This window comes from Bos javanicus, chromosome 5 (assembly GCF_032452875.1).
Source record: "Bos javanicus breed banteng chromosome 5, ARS-OSU_banteng_1.0, whole genome shotgun sequence".
In the NCBI taxonomy this organism is placed as follows: Eukaryota; Metazoa; Chordata; class Mammalia; order Artiodactyla; family Bovidae; genus Bos; species Bos javanicus.
In genome coordinates, this window is record NC_083872.1 from 30622449 (window position 1) to 30646670 (window position 24222).

The window sequence follows — 24222 nt, forward strand, 5'->3', positions numbered from 1 at the left end:
GCAGATAGTGCCAAAAATGCCTCCTCCCTGCCCCCTCCACCTTCAGCTTCCCCAGCTCTGGGGCTATGAGCTCCTGAAGCTAGAGCCTTCCTTTCCACTTCAGGCTGAGGGGAAGTTGGGGGGTGTTTGCCTCTCACTTCCTCTGTAGACGGCACCTCACTTCCTGTCCCTGGGGCTAGAAGGAAGCTCAAGTTATTGGCTTTGCTGTCCCTTCCTCTCTACCCGCCTTGCTTTCCTGGGAAGCCCACGGGGCCCATAGGAGGAGGGCAGCATCAAAGCCAAGGGTTTCTCCCTAACGGTCCTGCCGAGCTCCTCCCCCACACATATCCCTACCCCACACAAGGGGACCTCTCAGCTGCAGTCCATTTCCAGGCGTGACCTCATCCTTCTCTTCTATGCCCTATGGGAAGAGAGGAGTCAGAGAGAGCTCACCCCATTTTACAGATAAGAGTCGGGGTGGTTCCAGGCTTCACCTAGGGGCATGCAATATGCCTGAGCTGGATCAGAATCCAGGAAGCCTAGCTTGTATTTATGGGCATGGATGAGCAGGGCCTGTGGGTGAACAGAGCTGCGTCTCCCTGAGCTGAGCTGGCACCTTAGGCGGTCACCCATGGGCCCTGGCCAGATGGCACCCACTGAGTCAACACTAAAGCTGCCTGGCTGTGGAAGGCACTTGATTGGCCAGAGGCTGTTCCCTTTGAAGAAAGAAGCTAGGATATGGGGCTTGGGGGTGTGAGCACTAGGGGCCGGGCATGGGGGCTAGCAGAGTATATGCCTATCTCTTCAGGGCCTGCAGTGCAGCCTGAGCACCAACAGGCTGTGTGACCTTCCAGGCCCCTTTTTCTCGGATCTGAGAGCAGATCACCGAAGTTCCAGTTGTCAGCTCTTCTGTCATCTCCAGGAACCTCTCTGCCTTGGTTCCTCCTGGGGGACCCAGCATATGCCTCTGGTTACATCCAGGTTGTTGAAAAGATGCTGACTATCGTATTCGGTCTGGGAATAGGAGAGGAGTTAGTAGCTAGCATGGACCAGGGGAGCAGGAAGCACTCACCTTCAAACGCCCTTCAGTCCAGCTGCACTGAGTCACTGTTTCCATGCACACCGAGATTTCTGCCTCCTGCTGCCTGGAATGACCCCCTTCCCTTTTTCTTGTACCCAAACCGTGTCTGTCTATAAAGGCTAAGTTCACTAGATGCCTCCAATTCTGAAAAACTGTTCCAGCTCCAACCTAATATTTCTCTCCTGATTTTTTTTAAAGTTCTACAAAGACTTTTCTTGTGGAACCTCCTTCATAGTACAGCTATCTACCTGCATGGCTTACATCCCCTACTAGTCTGAAAGCTCCAGGAAGTCTGAGAAGAGGGGACCCATCTCTAAATTGCCCCCCAGTACCCAGCATTGTACCTCCTAATCTGCAGAATGAGTAGATGAATCCCTTTTTCAGAGGGCATCGCTGAGACCTGGGCAAAGGTTGAGAGCTTGGTCATATCAGTGTTCAGGGCAAATCTGAAAATGCCCTCTCTCACTTTGCATGTGTTTTGTCATATGGGCCTTTCAGAAGCACTTGGCGGGGGGCAGGGTCACTGGAGATCTTTAAGGAAACATGATGAATCCTCACCTGTCCCTTCTTTCTGGTCTTGAAAGGAGATCACCAAATTCAGGACCTCGGCGGCAGGAATTGGGGAGAACAGAAGTATCAGTATAAGCAGGGTCCCTCCTCAAGGAGCTCCCCTCTAACAGCACCCCTTCTCAGAGGAGTGCTGGAGAACAGGATGCATTGCTGTTTGAAATGCAGGACGCACTTGAAGATGAGAGATCAGTGGGGGCCTCGTCAGTCCAGGACAGCTTTTCAGAAGAATGTTGCTCTGGGGCCAGCCCAGGTCAGGGCTCCCAGGGCCGCGTTGAGTGCTTTCATCTGTCCCCAAAGCTAGGAGGTCATGGGAAGATTTGACGTGAAAGGGACACAATCAGATTTACAGTTTTAGAAAGAAGATTGCTCTGCTAGAAAAAGATTGTGGCAGGGAAAATGCAAGATAAGCCTGGGACATCTTCTGTACCAGAAAGTAAGCAAATGTTAAAAATAATGTCTTTGGGGGCTACGAGGGCTCTTTGTTGTGGACTGCAAGCTTCTCTAGCTGTGGCGCATGGGCTCAGTAGTTATGGTGCACAGGCTTAGCTCCCTGTAGCATCTTAGTTCCCTGACCAGGGATCAAACCTGCATTCCGTGCGTTGGAAGGCGGATTCTTAACCAGTGGACCTCCAGGAACGGCCCAGTTTTGTTTTTTTTTTTTTAATGAAAGCATATTGAAAGGACACAGGAACCAACCTGAAAGAATGGCCAAAGCTGGCATTTAAGCAGTAAAAGTAAGTGGTGATGATAATATTAAGATTATAATCCAAAGAATAAAATATTGCATACTGTGAGTCCATACTGATACAAATATGTAATTAAGTAAATGGGAGTGAAGAGACAGCTTTTCCTTACAGAAAACTTCTAATTAATAAATTACAAGGAATGAGAAAAATCAAAAGTTATCTTTAGAGCACAATAGTAATTGCTGCAGGCGAGTTCCACTGATGAATCCTAAAATCAGTGGGTGTAAGTTTAAGCAGAAATAGGATTTTGCATGGTCACAAAGGGTTGTCCCCCCTAAATGTTTATTAACTACAAAAGAAAAATAGTCTTGTTATGATGCAAAGCCCACTGATAGACGCCACCTAACCAAGTGATCAAAGTTTAACATTGTTAGTAATAAGACCTCTCAGCGTCATGTATACATACCCCCTGATAGCATGTGCTGAGAAGGGCACATCACCTCTGTAATATTCTTTCCTAGAATCCATAACCCCAATCTCATTGAAGAAAACATGAAACCAACTCATATTAAGGAATATTTTCCAAAATACAGTTTCCTTCTGAAGTGTCAAGGTAATAAAAGACAAAGACTAAGGAACTGTCTTCTATCATAGGAGACTAAGGAGTCGTGGTAATTAACCACAACGTGGGATCCTGTATTGCGTCTCGGGATAGAATACCAGTGGAAAAGACATCAGTGGAAAAGCTCATAAGATCCAAATAAAGTCTGTTTTGTTTTGTTTTTAAGTCTTATTTATTTCTTTAGGGCTTCCTAGGTGGTGCTAATGGTAAATAACCTGCCTGCCAGTGTAGGAGGCATAAGAGACTAGAGTTCAATCCCTGGGTCAAGAAGATCCTTTGGAGGAGGGCATGGCAACCCACTCTAGTTTCTTGCCTGGAGAGTCCCTGTGGACTGAGGAGCCTGGTGGGCTACAGTCTATAAGGTCACAAAAAGCCTGACACAACTGAAGAGACTTAGCACACACATTCGTTTTTGACTATGGTGGGTCTTCCTTGCTTCACTCTGGTTTTCTCTAGTTGCCGCGAGCAGATCTGTTCTTCGTTGCTGGCTCAGGCTTCTCACTGCAGTGGCTTCTCTTGTTGCAAAGCACAGGTTCTAGGGCTCGTGTCTTCAGTAGTTGTGTTTCACAGGCTCTAAAGCACCAGCTCAGTAGTTGTGGTGCACAGACTTAGTTCCTCTGAGGCATGTGGGACCTTCCCAGACCTAGGATCGAACCTGTGTCCTCTGCATTGGCAGAGAGCTTCCTTACCACTGAGCTACCAGGGGAACCCCCATTCCTTTTTTTTTAAAGTGCACACATGTGCTCAGTCATCAAGTTATGTCTGACTCTGTGACCCCATGGACTGTAGCCTGCCAGACTCCTCTGTCCATGGGATTTTCCAGGCAAGAGGACTAGAGTGGGTTGCCATTCCCTCTTCCAGGGGATCTTCCTGACCCAGGGATCAAACCCACATCTCCTGCATTGGCAGGCAGATTCTTTACCTCTCAGCCATCAGGAAAATGTTAACAAAGTATACACAACATATTCTCACAAGTAAATAACAGAAGAGGTGGAAGATGGCTGCAAAGAGAGAAATGTGGTAGACGAGGGAACAGTTGTCCAGGAGGAAGTGGTTACCATCAAGCAGTGAAAAGACAACCACAGAATAGGAGAAAATATTTGCAAATCATATATCTGATAAGGGGCCTGTGTTCAGAATATATAAAGAATTCTGACAACTCGATGGCAAAAAAGACACATACTGCAATTAAACAATAGGCAAAGGGTCTGAATAGGCTTGTCTCCATGGAAGACATGCAAATGGCCAATAAGCCCTTGAAAAGATGCTCAACATCATCAGTCAAAGAAACAGAAATCAAAACCATAATGAGGTATCACTTCCCATTTACTAAGGTGACTTAGAATTAGGAAATCAGACAATAACGAGTGGTGAGGACATGGAGAAATTGCACATCCCATCACACTGTTGATGGGACTCTGAAATGATGCATCTACTTTGGGAAACAGGCTGGCAGTTCTTCAAAAATTTAAACTTAAAGTCACCATATGACCCAGCGGTCCCACTCCTAGGTGTATACCCATGAAAGCTTTCATCCATGTGAAACTAACAGCAGTGCTTAGAGCAGCTTTGTGCATAATAGCCAAACAGTGGAAATAGCTCAAATGTCCATTAGTGGCTGAATAGATAAATTGTGGCATAGTCATACCATGGAATATTATTTGGCCATGAAGAGGAATGTAGTACTGATACATGCTTCAACAGGGATGAACCTTGAAAACATGCAGAGTGCAAGAAGCCAGTCACAGAAGTCCACCTGTTATATGATTCCCTTCATACGAAATGCCCAGAATGGGGAAGCTATAGAGACAGAAAATAGATGAGTGGTTTCCTAGGTTTGGGCATGAGGGGATGGTAACTAAGGGGTGATGAAAATGTTCTCTAATTGACTATGGTCATGATCTATATATATATCTGTGAATATGCTACAAACCCCTGAATTGTACGCTTTAAATGAGTGAGTTGTGTGTGAGTTGAACTATGTCTCTAAGCTTTAAAAAAAAAGTCCAGCAGGAAGTAACCACCAGAGGCACCTGAGAAAGCAGTGGGGGCTGAAAAGTACTGTAGGATTTAGCCTTGTGGCAGTTACTGAAGTTGGACCAGGTTGAGGAAAGAATGAGAAGGAAGGATGGCTTTTTTTTTTTTTTTTTTAAAGAAGTTTGGCTGTGAAAGGCAAAAGAGGACAGTGTCTGGAGAAATGTCAAGGGGAAATCACTTTTAAGATGAAAGTACCTGAGAAGTTGTAAAGGTAGATGAGAAAGATCCGTTCTGGAAGTAGACCCTGAAGTTGGGGAGGGTCTGGGACAGGAAGTCCTGGCCTTGCTGGGGGAAAGAGCAGCCCCTCTGCTGTAACAGGAGGAGAGGAGGGACAGAGGAGGGGAGGGTGGTGGCAGGAGGTTTGAGGGGTTTTCCCTCTGATGGCCAGTCCTCTTCGGAAACAAGGGAAGATGGTAGACCAGAAGTATGAGGTGATTGGCAAAGGTGTGACATAGTTGTTGCCAAGAATGAGAGAGCAACTCTAAGCCTCAGTAAGAGGGCCAGCAGGACTGCCCATCTGGCTTAGATGGCCTTCCTTTAGTGAAGAGACAGTGAGAAATAATGTGAGACAAAGCCTGGGGACAGAGTATCCAGGCCTGTGTTTCCTTACTGGTAGCCTCTGGACTGGAAAGAGGCATTGACCTTGAATGCTAAAGTCAAGAGGCCCAGGGATCTAACTTCGCTGTCCAGTATAGTCGCCACCAGCTGCATATGGCTTTTTAAATTTAAAATTCAGCTTCTCCATTGGACTAGCCACATTTCAAATGTTCAGTAGCCATATGTGGCTGGTGGCTACCATGTTTATTAAACAGCACAGAATTAACATTTTCATCATCACTAAAGTTCTCCTGGATAACATTGTTCTAAGAAAAGTGATTCTTTTCAAACTACTGAGTCTAAGGACCCCTCTACACTCTTAAAAATTGAAGACGCCCCCCAAAGAGCTTTGGTTCACATGGATTATACCTACTGACATTCACTGTCGTATAAATTAGAACTGAGAGTTTTGAATATTTAATTCATTTTAAGGTAACAATAACCCATGTTAACATTTTATGAAAAACAATTATCTATTTTCCAAAACAAAAAATAGTGAAAAGAATGACATTGTTCTTCATTTCTGTAAATCTGTCGTGTCTGACTTAATCAGAGGCAGCTGGATTCTCATATCTGCTTCTGAATTCAGTCTGTCATGCTACCACTTATCCTGTAGTCTCTGGAAAATGTCACTGCCTGCTCATGAGACAAAGAGAGTTAAAAAGACAAATCATGTCTTAGTGATATTGTGAAAATAGTTTTGACCCGGTGGATTCCTTGAAAGGGCCTCAGGATCCCTGGACCTCACTTTGAGAACTGCTGCTCTAGAAGAACTCCACTTGGCATGAAAGAACTAATCCTTGAGAAATGGAGCGATCTGCCTAAAGTCACACAGCAAATAAATTGCACTGTTGGAACTATAAGCCAAACCATCTGGCCTGAGGCTTTTTCCAGTTCCCTTGGCCCGGCCAGGATGGGCCTGCTGGACTTTTGGGAGTGGGGCTAGGCGTCTTGGCTGCAGAGCCCCTGGCGTGTGGCCCTATAAATAAACCCATTGAGTCTGTCAGAGCCCCTTCTCTCCCTACCCCCAGCAGCTGCTTTTATTGTTGGGTGATGCAGTGAACGGGGAACAGAAAGGATCTGGGGAGGAGAGACAAAGGGTATCAACATCTATAAGCCTTTCGGGCTCACAACACTGCTACCCTTCCTCCTGCCCTGACTGACCTACAGTCGGTTTGAAAGAACCTCCACCATGGTCTGGAGGTTCTTGGAGTGCCTGTGAGGAGGAAGTTGGAGGAGGGGTGCAGTGGGCCCCTTCCCCATGGACACTTGCCCCTCAGAAGGGCTATTGTTGTCAACTGCCCCCTCCTGGGGCCAGTTGTCAGGAGGAGGGAAGGAAATTCTTGTCTGCCTCTGGCCCTGAGTGAGGGGGTGGGGGAGACCAGTGGGAATACTTGGGGCTGAGAGATGCTTTAGGCCAGAGGAAGGAGCCACTCTCAGACCAGGAATGCCCGGGGCCTCAGTCCTCGTTTTGTTTTTTTTTCCCCTACCCTCAGCCCAGGGCAGATCTTGTCTGGAAAGGAGTGTTGCTGTGGGTGAAGAAGTTGCTGTTTACAAGTAGACTCCTGGGTGTGACGGGGATTCCAGAAAGCAGCTGGGGGATGGGGGGGGAACAGAGGGGGAAACGCTTGGATTACACGGACAATTCTGTTAGTAAAGCCAACTCCATCTCTGCCTTCCCACAGCTGCCCACCCCTCCCCCAGCCCCGGCCCCTGGCTCTTTTTCCCTAGAGGACTCTAGGGGGAAACAGCTGGTCATTGAGGGGCTCATCAGGGCCCAGAGGCCTTGGCTAAGGGCCAGGGTGAGGGACTCTAGAGGACCGGCTCACTGCCATCTCTCTGGCCCCTTCCTCCCAAGCCTGGACTCTGATATTACAGAGGGGTCTTCTTGCCTGTGCTCTGGCTGGAGAGGGGTTGGGAGCTGCGGGCTCCCCCTCCTTGATCTGGCTACCTGAAAGGTCAGGACAGTCTTTTTTGCGAGACTGCCCAACATGCCTGACCAGGCTGAAGAGATGAGCGACCACCCAGGTTCACTCAGTCATTGGGCTGCACCTGCCCCTTCCCTAGGTTACCCAGAGAAACCCCTGAGCAGCTGATTCCCCTTCGCTGTCTCCTCTGAAGGAGGGCCAGAGAGGCCCTCCTCTTCCTCTCCCTCCCTCCCCTCAGCACTGAGGTCACCTCCCTCTGAATCAGGCCTTTGTGGAGGGCGGGGTTGCCCGTTGGCAGTTCTGGCGGGAGAGCCTCCCCATTCAAGTTCAAGCTACCACCCACTGCAGCTCCATCCCTACCCAGCTGGGCCAGTGTCCTGTGTTCCAGACCCACATCGGACACCCGGGATATGTTGTGGGACCCCCCAGAGGAATGCTTGAAAGCAGGGCCATCCCGAAAAACCCAGGCCAGGGGTTTTCCTGGGCTCCAGGTGGGGCTGAGCACAGAAGCTGTGAGTAGCAGTTGTGGGGCCTGAGGGTGGACGAGGGTACTTGGCCCTGGGGAGGGGACCCCCTTGACCCTGCAGGGACAGCCACTGGGGAACTGACCTGGATTGATTGCTTTTTGGTTTTGTTTTTTTCCTCAAGAGATTTGGGTCAAAACCTCAGACTCTGAAGGGCCAAATTCCTAATTGGGCTCAGTTTGGGAGCTAGAGGTGGTATTATCGCTCTGGATCGTAATTTTCCCCAGAGGAGGCTAAAGATGCAAGAAGTTTTCAGTCTAGAGATCTTGAGCCCAGACTTACAGCACGCACCTCCCCAGCGCCAAGTTTAAATGCAGGCCTCTTCCGAGTGACTCAACAATCCGGGCTGACAGCTTCCTGCCTTCATCTTGTGGCCATGCAGACACACAGAAAGCCCAGCGTCCGGAGCTGGCCAGACCACTTGGGCTGAGGGCAGAGAACTTCTCCCCAAAGTGGGGCTGAGTCACAGCCCGCCTTCAGCCGACGTGTCTGGAGCCTCTCCCAGGCCCTGCTCGGACCCGGACGCTGACGCCCTTGACGAGCTGTTGCGCTCCGGTGGCTTGTCCCTTGGAGGGTCTCCCCAGGTCACAGTGGGACTCAGGCCGCCCTGCCTTGGGATTCCCGGGGGCTCAGATCCAAGGGTGGTAGTGGTTGGCTTGGTTGGCGTGTTGGGTCCCCACCCTCCTCAACACATACACAGGCCTCATGCCTGACCTGGATGCCTTTTCATTCATTCGCTTATTTATTTTAGCAAAAGATACCCTCCTAAACCACCTTCACCCTTAGTTTGGTTTCTGTGGTTGTGTGAAGAAAACAAAGACTGGAGGTTTCTACCACTTTATCTTTCCCTTTTGTGGCCTCCGGACACAGCCCTGTTCATCCCACTCCCCTCCTTCATCCTCCTGTTTTTTTCTCACCCTCCCAAGCACTCCCTTCCCTGCCCATGCCCCTTTATTTCTAGAGGTGTCCACTGGGAACGTAAGTGATGAGGAGGTCGAGGGGATGCTGGTGACCTGTGGGGACAGGCCTCTCCTAGAGCAGGGGGAGCCCCCGCCTGGCAAGAGGATGGTGGCCTGGGGATAAGTGACGCGGGGTGGGCTGGAACTGGTCCTCCGAGACCTGTTTTGGTTTTAACCCCTGTTTGTGTATGTGGGAAGGAGGCTTTTTCCTGAATTTTTTTCATTTCTTTTGAGGTCTGTCCATTTCTAAATATAGCAAGTGTGATAATGTTATGAGCAAACAAAGTTATAACTCAATACATTTTTATGATGTTAAAATAACAAAGGACTTTAGATTGTGGTGGAGTGTCAAAAATAAGCATTGCACAGTTTTTCCTTTTTCTCTAGCTTTCAGAAGCCCCCTTCCCGTTGTTGTGCACATGCTTGTTTTTTCTCCCTCCCCACTCCACCCCCACCCAGAAAGAAGCCTTCTCCTCTTCTCTCCCTTTCTTTCTAGAGTATCAGGTGGAAGAGAGTGAGGGCTGGAGGGCTGCCAGGGAAGGGGTCGGAGAGGAGGAAGCCCCTATGGGCAGGGCAGAGGGGCAACACTTCAGATCTTCAGGAGCCCCTCCTTTAAAGACCCCCAGGGAGAGGGACCTGGGATTTAGGGTCTGCTTACAGGTGAAGTGCTAGAGTGAAAAGCCTTCATTTATCAGAGTCCATGCAAGACTCTCTACATACATTATCTCACTTCCTGCTCCAACAGCCCTGTGGACTAGGTATTCTTACCCCATGTTAGGGGTGAGGAAACTGGTTTTGCTGAGTCAGCTTCTAACCCAGGTCTGTCTGACTGCAAAGCTCCGGGAACGCTGAGACTAAGTGCACGGAGCACAGAGGACAAGGATGTACAAAGAGGCTGCACAGGAAGGGGGCCCAGGCCTGCCCACTGTGCTCTGTGAACCAGCCATATGGTGTGGGCAGCATCCTTTGTCTCTGGAGCTTGCTTCAGAGCAGGCTGGCACCTCCCCCCGTCACCCTCCTTACGAGGTCGAAAGGAGAATCAGATGTGATCTGCGACACGGGAACATGCCAGCGCGCAGGATACACTCCGAGGATGCAGGTGTAGCTTCCTTTGCCTCGGTTTCCTCATCTCAAATACGTGTCAATAATAGCACTTGACCCCCTCTGTGGTCGTGAGAATGAAAGAAGACGGCGTATGCTGGGTTGCTGTTCGTTCCCCTCTGGCTGAGAGCTGGGGCCATTTGCACTGCCTCTTTCCTCTGCCTGGAAAGCTTTTCCCATTCCGGGATTTCATCTGCCCATTCACGCAGGTAGGTCTCTGCCTCGCTGTCACCTTCAGCGCCTTCTCAGGACCTGATGTTGGTTCATTGGTTTATCTCTGGTATTACCTGATGGTCCCAGTAGAATGGAAGCTTCATACGGGCAGGATTTTCTCTGGCTTGTTTATCCCTCTTGTCCAGGATGCCAGGCAGTAGGAAGCCAATAAATGCACGGCTGACCTTGTCTCCCTCTGTCTCCACAGGCAAGGTGACCATTCTGGCTGCGTGCGTGAGTGTGCCAGCCTGGGTGAGGAGGCAGAGACAGGTGAGGGGCTTTGGAACTTGGGTGTGCTTGTGGTGGGGACTGGAGGAGGGCTGGGTTGGGCAAGGCAGCCTCTGCCCCACAGGGGAGGGAGGAAAAAGCATTCAGATGCCTGGTAGGTGAGCTGCTGAGGGCTCCTCTTCCTTGGTCCAAAAGACCTAAGCCCCTTTTGTGGGAGCTTCAGAGGGTCAGGGAGGCAAGTAGTTGGTGGTAGACTGGGGACCCCTACCCTTTTGCATTAGGATGGGTTTCCCATCTACTGGAAATTGCAACAGTATTTGTTCAGAGGAAGGAAAGGAGTACTTTGCTGTACCTGAAAAATTAAAACTCAAATGGAAGATGAAGACTAGTTGAGGAAAGCCAGTCACTATGGCAACAGTTTGGAGTAGGGTGGGAGCAGGGATCACATAATGTGATACAGGTCAGAAACCTGGCTCTGTTGTGTTCAGGCAATGAACAGACTAGTCTGTTCAGCCATCAGTTGGTCTCTTCCACACCAGGTATCACATAGGGTATCTAGTCAATGAAATGAAGACAGTGTCCCTGCCCTCGCAGAGTTGACAGTCTGGGGGGACACTTACAGAGCCGAGCTGGAGGAGTACCTGACTCAGCCTTGGAGTGGGGGCCCTGGAAAATGAGTGAAAGTGAAAGTGAAATCGCTCAGTCGTGTCCGACTCTTTGCAACCACATGGACTGTAGCCTACCAGGCTCCTCCATCTATGGGATTTTCCAGGCAAGAATACTAGAGTGGATTGCCATTTCCTTCTCCAGGGGATCTTCCCAACCCAGGGATCGAACCCCGTATTGCAGGCAGACAGACGCTTTACCATCTGAACTACCAGGGAAGCCACCAGGAAGGAGCTGGGAAAGTGGAAGGGGGATGGGTATCAAGAGACCCCTGCAGAGGGCCCAGCGCTCACAGAGGCTGGTCTGCTGGGGCCTTGCCCAGAGCACGGGGGCTTGGAGGCTTGCAGGCCACCTCCCGCTCTGCCAGGAAGATACAGAGTGTCAGTTTGAGACCGACCTCAGCAGAGAATTCAGGTTTCTTGGCTCCTGGCCAGTGTCTGTGTAATCTGTAAGAGGGCAAGGGCAGTCATAAGGGTTTATAAAAACAATGGTCTCTGTTCTTGAGATGGAAGGGCATGTCTATGTGTCTGTCCCATGAGCAGGAATCTGAGCCTCACCCCGAGTTGTTACAGTGTCCAAGGCACAGGGGTCACACGGATGCCAACTCCGGGAATACTGACAAGTTCTGTCTCTGTCCTCCTCCTCCTCCACTCACCTCCCTGTGCCCTGGAGTAGCCTGCTGGGGCTTCTCTCACTTATCCCCAGGGCCTGATGTCAGAGGCCATGGACCAGTCGGCCGGGAGCCCTGGAAACCTGAACCCAGGAGAAGGTGGTGATGGCAGCACGGAGCCGGGCACCTGCCAGGAACTCCTGCACCGGCTGCGGGAGCTGGAGGTGGGGCACGGGGCAGGCTGGCCAGAGCCCTGCAAGCTTGGGTGGTTTTGGAGGTGCAGGGCAACCTTCCTCTCAGCCTGCTTTTCCAGGCTGAAGCAGAGCTGAAACGTTTCTTTAGCAGAGCCGCTCTGAGACGCCCTTTCCTTACTCTTAGCTCTCCAGCCTTCATGCCAGCTCAGGACAAGAGGCGTGCACAAGGCTGGGGCTGTACTAACCCCCAGTTATCTCCCTTCTTTACCCGACTTTTGTGCCCTGGCTGTAGGAAAGGGGTGGCCACAGAGGCCACAGAAGGAAAAGTCTCAGGCATTGAGGGACCAGGGCACGGATCCATGAACTAGGCTACTTACCACGTTCCTAGACCCTGCCCTCCTCCCTCCAGCCTCCTCTGCCTTCTCCCCAGGGAAATAAGGGTAACGTTTAGCACCTCCCACCTTGGTCCTCCTGGCCACTGTATCTCCCCAGCCTCTCCAGCCTCATGGACTGAAGTCGGGGTAACAAAGGACCAGGCGTCTCAGCTCTGCCTTCTGGATGCCCTGGGTCTCTATGTGCTCGCCCCTGACAGAAGCACCCCAGAGCCAAGAGCTGGGGCAGGGAGAGAGCTACTGGACTCCTTGCCTCTCCTTTCCAAGAGGAACCTGCCCTGGGAAGAATGATTGCTTAGCCTCCCATTTACCTTCCTCCTCCTCCCTGCAGGCAGAGAACTCAGCACTCGCCCAAGCCAACGAAAATCAGCGGGAGACCTACGAGCGCTGTCTGGACGAGGTGGGTGGACTGATACCGCCTGTGGGAAGCATAGCTTGTCGGCTCCAGGCTCCAGGCAGAGACTCAGTCATCTGACAGCTTTTCCTCAGCTCTGCCTTTCTCTCCCCAGGTTGCCAACCACGTGGTGCAGGCACTGCTGAACCAAAAGGTAAAAGGCCACAGGAGACATTCATACCCCCTGACCTGAGCCCAGATGCCCTGGGAGGAGGCCTTGGGCACAGCAGGGGAGGTCCTTCCTGGGGACCCCTGAGCCTGCTCAGCTACGGGATCGAGGAAGGTGGAAATGGCCTCTTGGCTCTCCAGCAGAGTCCCCTTTCTCTATCTTGGACAATCCATACTCTTTGACCTGGAGCCGGGGCCACGCTAGGTAAGGCCGGGTCTCCAAGCGATAGTAACTTTGATTTGGGCTCGAATCCTTCCATTATCCAGGCCCCAGCTAGTTTCTCCAGATCATTATAGCCCTGATAGCAATGTTGATGTTGTGACCATAAAGTGACATCTAAATATTGACTCAAGTACTGGGGGTAATTTCTTGACATGTGGGCTACTCTGACCCCCAAGTCTTCCCCTGCCTTACCTGAGCCCTTCTTTGATGTGTGGTTTCTAAGAGGCAGAGGATTGGCTCCAGAGATGAGAAAGCTGCCAAAGGGAATGAAATTACTTCCGACCAGGAGTGGTAAACTTTAGAAAATTTACCATCCCCAGAAGATGCGAGAGCCATAAATATAGGCAGGCTCAGCTCCTTCATAGGAGGTTGCAAGAGAAGCGCATGCCCAGCAGGAGTGCCCACTGCTCTGATGAAGCGACTGTGCTCATGCCACTCTCCCTCTCCCCACCACCTTGCCCTTCTTCCGCCTCCTGGGGGTGGCAGGACCTGCGAGAGGAGTGCATCAAGCTGAAGAAGAGGGTGTTTGACCTGGAAAGGCAGAACCAGATGCTGAGCGCCCTGTTTCAGCAGAAGCTCCAGCTGACAGCGGGCTCCCTCCCTCAGGTGGGCACACGTGATTCCCCCTCCTTCCTCACCTTTCAGCCTCAGACCTCCCAACCAGCCCTGTCGTCGTCATCACCTCAGAAGCAGGTTGTCAGCCACTGGCCTCCATTCTGGGCACTGTGGCCTTCCAGGGCAGGCCCACCTCGCCTGATAGATCTGAGCCTTAGGTGAAGGGAAGCTTCCTAAGACCCCTTACACTTGGCTGTCCCCTACCTCCCCAGTGCTGCCCACCCAGCCAGTTGGTGTCCCTTTTTGTTGACAGAGAAAGTCCTTGCTTCCTTCACCCTGAGTAGAGAGATGGGTGGATGCTGAAAATGCAGTCATTTCAAGCTAGCTCCCACGAGGCCCCTTTGGCCACTGCCTTTCCTCTTCTTGGCCAGGGGCAGGGGTGGGGCCGGGTGTAAGGCACCCAGTGCTTGGTGTCATGGAGAGGTTAGGGAAGGCCCTTCACCCGGATGACTCTGCGCACACCTGCTGCATCTGCCCACCCGCTAACCCAGTCTTGGCCACAGACACTCATCCCTGCTTCCAGCCCTGACACCTGCCTTATCCCAGGAGAAGCAAGAGGCTAGTGGTAGTGAACCCTGGGCTCAGTTAACATGTAACATGGGGTCCACTCTGTTTGGAAGCCCCAAGGATGTGGTGTGCCTGTGGGGAATCAGGAGCAGCTCCATGTACCCAAGGTTCATGGTGGGTTCTGAGGTCAGCCAGCACACCCCCAACCCACCCTGACTTGCCAGGAAGAGAAACACCTTATGTGTGTTTGTGTCTAAATTTATATGTCTGGGATACAAACCAGGTGGCCATTGGCCCCCCCCAAACCCTGAGCAGGATGCCCTCAGCTCCCTGGGAAGCCTGACCCCTGGCAGATGAAGCCTGTGTCTCCCCAGGCCGGTGCAGACACGGGTGACTGAGCTGCAGTGACTCTGCAGCTTCCTTTGTCCTGTCCTGGCCCTGCCATGGGCTGACCTGGAGGCCAGATCACACCAGCCAAGCTCACCCTGTCCACACTCTTCTCAGTGACTGATGATAACAGGCGTAGATCATCCTGAAATCGTTTGTTTTTTAGTAAATGAATTCTGGGATTCGAGTTGGAGATTTTTTAATGAATTTTGGGGTTTGGGACCATAGATTTATCTTCCCCAGAAGTAACATGACATAATGGAAAGAGCACGAACCTTGGCCTCAGATAAACTTGGGTTGGGTCCCTAACTTAGCTAATTCTTAGCTATGTGACCTTGGGTAGATTATTTAACCATACAAATCGTAGGTTTTTTTCCTTTATAAATGGGGATAAAAATACCTATATTGCAGGCTGTCATGAGGATGAAATGAGATAATATCTAGTGCTTGACCTGTAGTAGTCAATGATTAGCAGCTAGTTATCATTATTAATGTTATTTCTAAGTTGTGCTTTGCTAGGATGGAAGCTCCATTGAACGAATGTTAATTAAGCTCTTACTGTAAGCAGTGCCTTTGCCAACACACATGGAATTGGAGGGAGCTGGGGCTTTTGGACACGAAGGCAGGGCTGCAGAGGGTGACGGTGCTGACCAAAAGCCCAGGGAGGGGGAGAAGCCATCAGAGATGGGCTAAAGAGAGTGCCCTGAGGAGGTGACTGCACCCTGATGATGGGAGATGTTTACTTTTTTATTCTAGTTTTGTTTTATTCTTATTTTTATTTTTTGACTGCACAGGGATTTTAGTTCCCTGACCAGGGGTTGAACCCACACCCTCAGCAGTGAAAGCAGAGTCCTAACCATGGACCACCAGGGAATTCCTGATGGACAGGAGATTTTAAAGAGTACAGAAGGGGTCTGGGAGAAGGGGTGCCCTGTGGGAGGAACAGAGCGGGGGATCCTAGGGAGCAGAGAGCTGTTCAGCCGGACTTGAGCAAAGGTTGTATACAGAGCAAGTGAGACAAAGCTGGGGATGGTGTCAGGGAAGAACCGGTAGATCTGGCTATAATGCCGACCGAAGAGTTCAGACATGTCAGTGGAGGCTGGCAGAGGAAGCTGTGAGCACAGAGATGCTTTAGACAAAAAAGACTGGAAAGCCACGCGGTCAGGTGAGCGAGACTGAAATGCTGAGCAGCTTTCAGGCCAGAGATGTGAGGATGGTGTGCCAAAGGAGCTGCTGCAGATGGCTCGGCCGGAGGGGAGGCAGAGATACCACAAAGACAGGACTTACCAGCTGTGGAGTGCAAGAGACAGGGGAGAGTTGAAGCTGACTTGTGTCTCATCAAGGTGCCCAAGAGAAGAGGAATGAGAGACAAGTGATCTGTGATTAAATCCAACTTTGGTAATCCTCCGAGCAGAGGCCATTCAGGGGAGATGGAAGTAGTAACTGCCACCATCTCTATTCCAGGACCCAGTAAACAACGCCGCTTCCGTTAGTCTGAGCCATTCCTGTGGAGGCTGGGCCACAGGTGGTCAGAAAAGAAATGGGCCCTGAGGCTCACCTTCTCTGTACTCAGGGAGGAGGCTCCCCAGAAAAGCAGAGGATCTTGGAGGCTCGGCGGACAGCCAGGCTAGGCCTGCCACTGCCCTGTGGCCCCCGGGCACCCTTCTTTCTCCAGAGGCCCCTGCCCGGTCCCACCTCCCCACCCCGCCACCTGAGCTTGCATTTCTTCAGGCTACCTGTGCTGGGGTCTCCCAAGGTACCTCTGACCCAAGTGGTGAAAGCCTTACCTTGGGCCAGGAGACGTCACTGAAGGAGCAGGGAAGGATGTTCCGCTGCCCCTGGATGGGAAGCCGTAGCTCCCTGAGGGCACAGGGCCCTGGGCTGACAGCACCTGTGCTAACCTCGCCTCTCCCCTGTAGATCCCACTTGCCCCACTCCAGCCGCCTTCAGAGCCACCGGCCTCGCCCTCCCTGAGCTCCGCCGAGGGACCGGCCACCCCGCTGCCTCTGGGGCGCTGTGCTGGGCAGAGAGAGGTAGGAGGGCTGGGCTTCGTGGTCTGTGGCTCCGCTGGCACTGGGCTCGTCAGCTGGTGCTCCACGACTGTTTCCTAACAAGTCTCAGGGGAAGGACTGCTTCCGGGCACACAGATTCTCATCCAGGCTGGGTGTGAGCCCTCAGCTGTCAGCCTCGTACCAAGAAAAACAGATCCCTGCCCCTAACCGCTGGCCTTGTGAGTAAACATGTTAATACTGCAGTCAGACTCAACAGTTTACACTTCTGAGCTCTTCCTCTGAGCCAGGCACTGTGCCGGACACCTGGATCTCATTTATCTTTTTCTTTTTTGGTAATTTTTGGCATACATTTATAATCCTACACGTATTTATTTATCCAAGTCCAATTCATTCATTCTTTTGTTGATCTGGTTCCATTTATCTTATTTTATGAGATTTAAACACAATCACCATCTTATTTTACAGATGATACAGTGAAGCTTAGAGATTAAATGACTTGCTAAAAGTCTTATAACTAGTTAAGCAATAGACCTGGGTCTTGAACCCACACAGTCTGGCCCAGGAGCCCAGGTAGTTAACCACTGTACCAGACTGGACCAGGCCTGAGAAGGGGCCAGGGAGAAGCAGGAAAAGGCTCACAGGGGAGTCGTTGCGTCTGCTTCTCCACGGGGATCAGCTCAGTAGGACAGCTGTTTGACCTGAGAAGGCCTGGGCTTGCCTGTAGCGACTGACTGAGGACTTGGCCACATCATATCCCCTTCTTGAGTCTGTGTTCTTTCCAAAACCTGAAAAAATGGATGGGTCTCCCTCCCCTGGGGCAAATAGAGATATCAGGGGTATAGATGGTCAGCTTTCCTGACTCATAGTTGTAGGAAGTAGTGCTGGGATAACCAGGAAGGAAGGTAGGTGCCCCCTAAGTGTGCCGGGAAGGACAGCTGGGGTAACCAGAACTCAAACTCTTGAGGAAACTTTCCAGCACATTCCAGAAGCCATCAGTTCCTTTTGGGGACACAGACAAACCCGGCCAGCTCAGGTTATGCCAGCTCAGTTACGCCAGCTGACATGCTCAGTTATGCCAGCTCGGGTCCCAGGCCTGCTCATGGTTTCCTCCTCATGCCATTTCTCCCCCAAGGTGTGTTGGGAGCAGCAGCTGCGGTCAGGAGGCCCAGGACCCCCAGCCACCCCACCCCCAGCGCTGGATGCCCTCTCCCCATTCCTTCAAAAGAAAGCGCAGATCCTGGAGGTGCTGAGAGCCCTGGAAGAGACGGACCCCTTGCTTCTGTGCTCACCTGCTACCCCCTGGCAGCCTCCAGGCGAGGGTCCTGGCTCCCCAGAGCCCATCAATGGCGAGCTGTGTGGCCCGCCTCAGCCTGAACCCTCTCCCTGGGCCCCCTACCTGCTACTAGGTCCTGGCAGCCTGGGAGGCCTGCTGCACTGGGAGCGCTTCTTAGGGGGTCCAGGGGAGGAGGAGGGTGCTGGGCGGCCCTGGGGCCCTGGCAGGGGCTCCCCACAGGCCCAGGGCACTGGTTCTGGGCCGCCCTGTGCGCCAGGCAGTAGCTCCTCCTCCTCTTCTGATGAGGCCGGTGACCCCAATGAGGCCCCCAGCCCGGACACCCTGCTAGGGGCCCTGGCCCGCAAGCAGTTGAACCTGGGCCAGCTCCTTGAAGACACAGAGTCTTACCTACAGGCCTTTTTGGCCGGGGCTGCTTGCCCACTCAGCGGGGACCACCCGGGTCCCAGGCAGCCATCCTCCCCAGACCAGGGGCCCCCACAACTGTCCAAGTCCAAAGGCCTCCCCAAGTCAGCTTGGGTTGGGGGTACCCCAGAGGCCAACAGGCCAGGCTTTGGTGCTACCTCAGAGGGCCAGGGGTCCCTCCCCTTCCTCAGCATGTTCATGGGTGCAGGGGACACCCCCCTGGGCTCACGGCCTGGCCACCCCCACTCTTCATCTCAGGTGAAAAGCAAGCTCCAAATTGGCCCCCCTTCTCCTGGGGAAGCCCAAGGACCCCTTCTGCCCTCTCCAGCCAGAGGTCTCAAATTTCTAAAGCTGCCTCCAGCCTCAGAGAAGGTCCCCAGCCCAGGAGGTCCCCAGCTTAGCCCCCAGCTCCCCCGGAATTCCCGAATACCCTGTCGGAACAGTGGCTCAGACGGTAGCCCCTCCCCACTGCTGGCCCGCAGGGGTCTGGGCGGAGGAGAGCTGTCCCCAGAGGGGGCACAGGGCCTGCCCACCAGCCCTTCACCCTGCTCCATGACCCCTGACTCTGCACAGCTCAGACCTCCCCAGCCAGCCTTGTCCGCTACACTTTCCCCAGGACCCACAGTGTCTCCTTGCTACGAGAACATTCTGGACCTTTCCCGGAACACCTTTAGGGGGCCTTCCCCAGAGCCACCTCCATCTCCTCTGCAGGTGCCCACCTACCCACAACTAACTCTGGAGGTGCCACGGGTCCCTGAGGTCCTCAGAAGCCCTGGCATCCCCTCCAGCCCTTGCCACCCAGAATCCTGCCCCTATGAGGGCACCCAGGAGAAGAGTTCGGACAAGGCAGGCTCCGAGTCTCCCCATCCTGGCCGCAGGGGCCCAGGCAGCTCGTCCAAGAAGCCCAGCCAGGGGGCAGGACGGCGACCTGGGGATCCTGGCTACACGCCTCTGCGGGACAGACTGGCAGCCCTGGGAAAACTGAAGACTGGCCCTGAGGGGCCTCAGGGCCCAGAAAAGAATGGGGTGCCTGTCAAACCTGGCACTGAGAAGGCCCGGGGAGCAGGGAAGTCAGGGGAGAGCACTGGAGACACAGCACCCCCTGCTTCCAGGCCCCCTGAGCAGCCAGAAGCCAAGGGGGCCCTGCGAGGGGCAGTGGCCTTAGGCACAAGCAGCCTGAAGCAACAGGAATCTGGGCTCCTGGGGGACCCCGGGGCCCGAGTCTACTCTTCCCACTCCATGGGGGCCCGGGTGGACCTGGAGCCTGTCTCACCAAGGAGCTGCCTCACCAAAGTGGAGCTGGCCAAGAGCCGGCTGGCAGGGGCCCTGTGCCCCCAGGTACCCCGCACCCCTGCCAAAGTGCCAACCTCAGCCCCCAGCCTTGGCAAACCCAATAAGAGCCCCCACAGCAGCCCAACCAAGCTGCCTTCAAAGTCACCCACCAAGGTGGTGCCCCGACCAGTGGTCCCACCAGCCACCAAGGAGCCCCCCAAACCTGACAAGGGGAAGGGCCCACCCTGGGCAGACTGTGGTGGCACCGTGGCCCAGCCCATGTCCCCAGCACCTGGCCCTGCGGACCCAGGCCCAGGCCCTGAGGGGCGGGCTCCACACTCGGCCATTGAGGAGAAGGTGATGAAGGGCATCGAGGAGAACATGCTGCGGCTCCAGGGCCAGGAGCGGGCCCCCGGCACCGAGGCCAAGCATCGGAACACCAGCAGCATCGCCAGCTGGTTTGGCCTTAAGAAGAGCAAGTTGCCAGCGTTAAACCGCCGCACAGAGACCACCAAGGGCAAGGAAGGGGCCGGGGGCTCCCCGCTCCGGAAGGAGGTCAAGGTGGAAGCCCGGAAGCTGGAGGCTGAGAGTCTGAACATCTCCAAGCTGATGGCTAAGGCGGAAGACCTGCGCCGGGCCCTGGAGGAGGAAAAGGCCTACCTGAGCAGCAGGGCCCGGCCTCGGCCCGGGGGCCCAGCACCAGGGACCAGTGCAGGCCTGGGGCAGGGGCAGGGCCAGCTGGTTGGCATGTACCAGGGTGCAGACACCTTCATGCAGCAGCTTCTCAACAGGTGAGAGCTGGGACTGGCTGGCAGAGGCTCAGTAGTTGGGGGCACTTTGCTCTCCACAGGCACTCTGGGATTGGGGGCTGCCTTTCCTGGGAACAGGCTTCCCAGAGGTCAAAGAGTGTAGGAGGTCAGATGACATGGCACCAAATCTTCTGGGGGTTAATGGCCCTGCCCAGAGGAGGGGTCAGGACCTCAAACAAGGAGCTAGGGATTTGTGCCCCAGCTCCCTTCTTCCCTGGCTGTCTGACATTTGGCTTGCTGAGACTCGGTTTCTCCTTTGAGAAGAGTTACCAGTCAACGTTTCCCTGAATCGCCTCGAGTCAGGTGAAGCAGCCTGTCTGGGGTCCAGGGTAGTTAAGACTGCTAGTACCTAGCCATGGGCTAATGCAGGTCTTCTCCCTCCAGGGTTTTATATCCTGTAGAACAAGGAGGGCTCCATCCCTTTGCCTTTTGGCACTTGCCACAGACTCAGCAAAGGGAGATGTGGTTTAGAGAGGGGCTTGCTCTGTCTGGGCCAGGTAAGGCAGAATGTCTGCAGGAATCTGGCTGCAGGCAGAGTGTGCTTTGGACAGCAAGTACACGCAGGGCCAGCTAGAGTAGGCAGGGTGTGTTACATGTGGACCAGGGTGTGACCATGTTTGTTCCTACTGGGGGACATTATCAGAAAGGTCTGTAGGCTTGACCCTAGGTAGCTATGGAGATGTTCTCCCATCACTCCTGCCCCTGCTGGTCCTCTGGGGTTTCCCCTGGGGTCTCCCCTGGGGTCTTGGCCTATTCCTGGTGTCAGGAGAGTTGATGCAGAAAGCCAACAGGCATATGTCCTCTTCCCCAGGAGCAGGGGGCAGTAGGTACCTCTCTAGACCCAGCCCCACTGGAGGAAGTGAGGCCAGAATGTGTGGGTGGGCCTGGGGCTCCCTCACTTCCATGTGCACTGCCTGCCCCTAGGGTGGATGGCAAGGAACTGCCCCCCAAGAGCTGGCGGGAACCCAAACCTGAGTATGGCGATTTCCAGCCAGTGTCCTCTGACCCCAAGAACCCCTGGCCCGCCTGTGGGCCCCGAAATGGCCTGGTGGGCCCTCTCCAGGGCTGTGGAAAACCTGGGAAGGTAAGTTCCTGGGGTGGGGGCTGGGTGGAGGCCCTGGCTTTGTGGCCCTGCCAGGTCTCTGACCTGGAGGGCTACCCTTCCCTGGGGCCAGAAGGCTGCTGGATGTATTTCTGGTTTCCAAGGAGAATGGGGAGGGGAGAGGGCTTTCTGAGGGCTAGCAGGTTGCCAGGACTCTTAGATCCATACTCCAGGGGTCCTGATGGAGGGCATTGGCATGGAGGAAGAAGGGGCTCTGAAGTCTTCTGTACCCCATACAGCCAAGCATCGAGCCAGGGAGGCGAGAAGAGATGCCCTCTGAGGACAGTCTGGCGGAGCCAGTGACCACCTCACACTTCACAGGTCAGCAGGGTCAAGGGCCAAGGCTGGGACCTGCCCCTCACCTCTTGCTCACTTTATTCCTTCCTGTCACCACAGCAGGTGCCAAGCCCCAAAGGGCACTGGGACTACACAGGAATATCTCCCTGTCACTTAGGGTACCTGCCCTGTCCTCTTCCCCAAGACTAGGGGAGATGGGGCAGGGCAGGCAGGGACAACTGAGCCTGTAGAGCTAGAAGGGTGTCCAAGGGTGGAGCCTGGGCTGGGGCAGGAAGCCAGAAGAAGGCAGAGGGGCTGAGCCACCTGAGCCTCACATCACCTCCCTTCTCCTCCCCAGCCTGTGGCTCTTTGACTCGAACCCTGGACAGTGGCATTGGGACCTTCCCACCCCCAGACCATGGCAGCAGTGGGACCCCCAGCAAGAATCTTCCGAAGACCAAGCCACCACGGCTGGAGCCCCCACCAGGGGTGCCCCCAGCTCGGCCCCCACCCCTTACCAAAGTCCCCCGCCGTGCCCACACACTGGAGCGTGAGGTGCCTGGCATAGAGGAGCTGCTGGTGAGCGGGAGGCACCCCAGCATGCCGGCCTTCCCTGCCCTGCTCACCGCTGCCCCAGGCCACCGGGGCCATCAGACCTGTCCAGACGGTGAGTGCCTGGGCAGGGGTAGGGTGGGTCTTTCTGGGAGCTCCGCCCACCACCCACCTTCCCCTTTTCCCCGGACAGATCCCTGCGAAGACCCAGGCCCACCCCCTCCAGTCCAGCTGGCCAAGAACTGGACCTTCCCCAATGCCAGGGCAGCCGGCGGTTCCTCTGACCCTTTCTTATGCCCACCCCGACAACTGGAGGGGCTGCCCAGGACCCCCTTGGTGAGCATGGCGGAAGGGGAAAGGGAACAGCACTGGAGGGCAGCGGGGAATGACGAGGGGTGAGGTACCGCCCTGTCCGGGAGGACTGAGCCATCAGCCCTTTGGATGCCCGTCTGGACAGCCCAACCCCCGCCTTTTCACACCCGTCTTGGGGAAAGGGTTTCTCTCCCTTCCGGAACCTTGGTAGGACTGGCTCAGTCGCGCCTCCAGTTTCCGTCCTCTGCAGCGCCCGGCTCAGGTGGGCAGAGCCTCTTAGGAGGTGAGAAGTGAGAGGTACCTGCTCCCGAGCCTGCCCTCCTTCCCCAGGCCCTCCCCGTGGATGGAAAGCGGAGCCTGGAGCCCACCCGCCCTGCCCCTGCGCCCCAGGGCCCGGCGTTTGGGGGCAGCCGCACCCCCAGCACATCGGACGTGGGCGAAGAAGGGAGAGTGGCCAGCGGGGGACCCCCGGGGCTGGAGACCTCTGAGTCTCTCAGCGACTCGCTCTACGACTCGCTGTCCTCTTGCGGGAGTCAGGGCTGAGTGGAGTCAAGGCTGAGTGGCAGCGGCAGCTACGCCCAGCGCTGGAGGCGGAGACCTCGGATTGGACTGCTCTCCTCAAGCCCCGCCCCCTGGGGCCCCGCCCTGAAGGAACCAAGGAGGCAGATGAACCAGAAGGTGAAGGGGGTTCCTGGCACAGCCCACTGCCCGCCGCCGCCGCCGCCGCTGCTGTGGAGGAGATGACTACTCTCAGCTCAGGGAGAGACCCCACCCTTGGTCCTTTCTCTCACCCAGAGTACGGCTCTTCCTCTGAGGGACTGGGGGGTTCAAGGCCGCTGTGCCCCGGCCCCCACTCCCGCTTCAGGCTGAGCCATCTTGTGGTGCTGGGCTTCCTGCCCACCGGTCGTGCCATCTCCGCCCACCCTGGCGGCTCCCCTGCCTCAGCAGCCCCGTGCTGGTGGAGTTTAGGGGCGAGGGGTCACGTTGCCTTCTCTGTCTGCCCTGGTCCTCCCCGCTGTCTGGATGGTGCTGCCCTCTCCTGCCCCATATCTTTGGGGCCCACTTGTCTGTCTTTTTTGTTGGTTGTTTTTATATATATATATATATATATATAAAAGCGTCTGACCCAGCCCCCACCCACCCCCATCCCCACACTGCGGTTAATTTATCTCTTGTTAAAAACGCGGTTGCTCTGCTTCCAGCCTCTGCTTCTGCCCTATCCCTAATAAAACGTGGAGGACCCCCCCACTCCCGCCCCAGACTCAGCTTGTTCTATGGGAGGACTCAGGGATGGACAGGCCAGTAGAGACCTCGTGGGCACCAGAGTGCAGGACTCCAGGGCTCTGCTCCAGGAGCTCTTGTGAGGCAGTTCAGTTTACCAGGGCTGCTGACTTGAGTCACCCTAGAATGTAACTAAGGCTGGGGGATCTGTTTAGACCTGGAATGGTACCTGGCAGTGGGGAAATTCCCCTGGCCCAGGGCTTGGTCAGGAGGAAGGCTGTGCTGCCCC

At 54.3% G+C, this 24222-nt stretch overlaps 1 protein-coding gene across 8 annotated transcripts in view; it reads left to right on the forward strand.

The window, feature by feature from the left end:
• Nucleotides 1-23960, forward strand: part of NCKAP5L (NCK associated protein 5 like) — a 51593-nt gene extending 27633 nt beyond the window's left edge. For 2 of the 8 annotated variants that reach the window (XM_061416186.1, XM_061416185.1), the window contains 12 exons: nucleotides 10506-10567; nucleotides 11867-12025; nucleotides 12719-12787; nucleotides 12897-12935; nucleotides 13659-13778; nucleotides 16601-16714; nucleotides 17826-20452; nucleotides 21395-21554; nucleotides 21812-21893; nucleotides 22207-22515; nucleotides 22594-22736; nucleotides 23043-23960. In XM_061416186.1, coding sequence (XP_061272170.1) covers nucleotides 11903-12025; nucleotides 12719-12787; nucleotides 12897-12935; nucleotides 13659-13778; nucleotides 16601-16714; nucleotides 17826-20452; nucleotides 21395-21554; nucleotides 21812-21893; nucleotides 22207-22515; nucleotides 22594-22736; nucleotides 23043-23255 — 3999 coding nt within the window. In that variant the 5' untranslated portion in view covers nucleotides 10506-10567; nucleotides 11867-11902 and the 3' untranslated portion in view covers nucleotides 23256-23960. Of the gene's footprint in view, nucleotides 1-7491; nucleotides 8013-10505; nucleotides 10568-11866; nucleotides 12026-12718; nucleotides 12788-12896; nucleotides 12936-13658; nucleotides 13779-16600; nucleotides 16715-17825; nucleotides 20453-21394; nucleotides 21555-21811; nucleotides 21894-22206; nucleotides 22516-22593; nucleotides 22737-23042 lie in introns of those variants that run through there. The other 6 variants (XM_061416188.1, XM_061416187.1, XM_061416182.1 and 3 more) reach the window with 5 other exon arrangements.
• The last annotated feature ends 262 nt before the right edge of the window (nucleotides 23961-24222 follow it).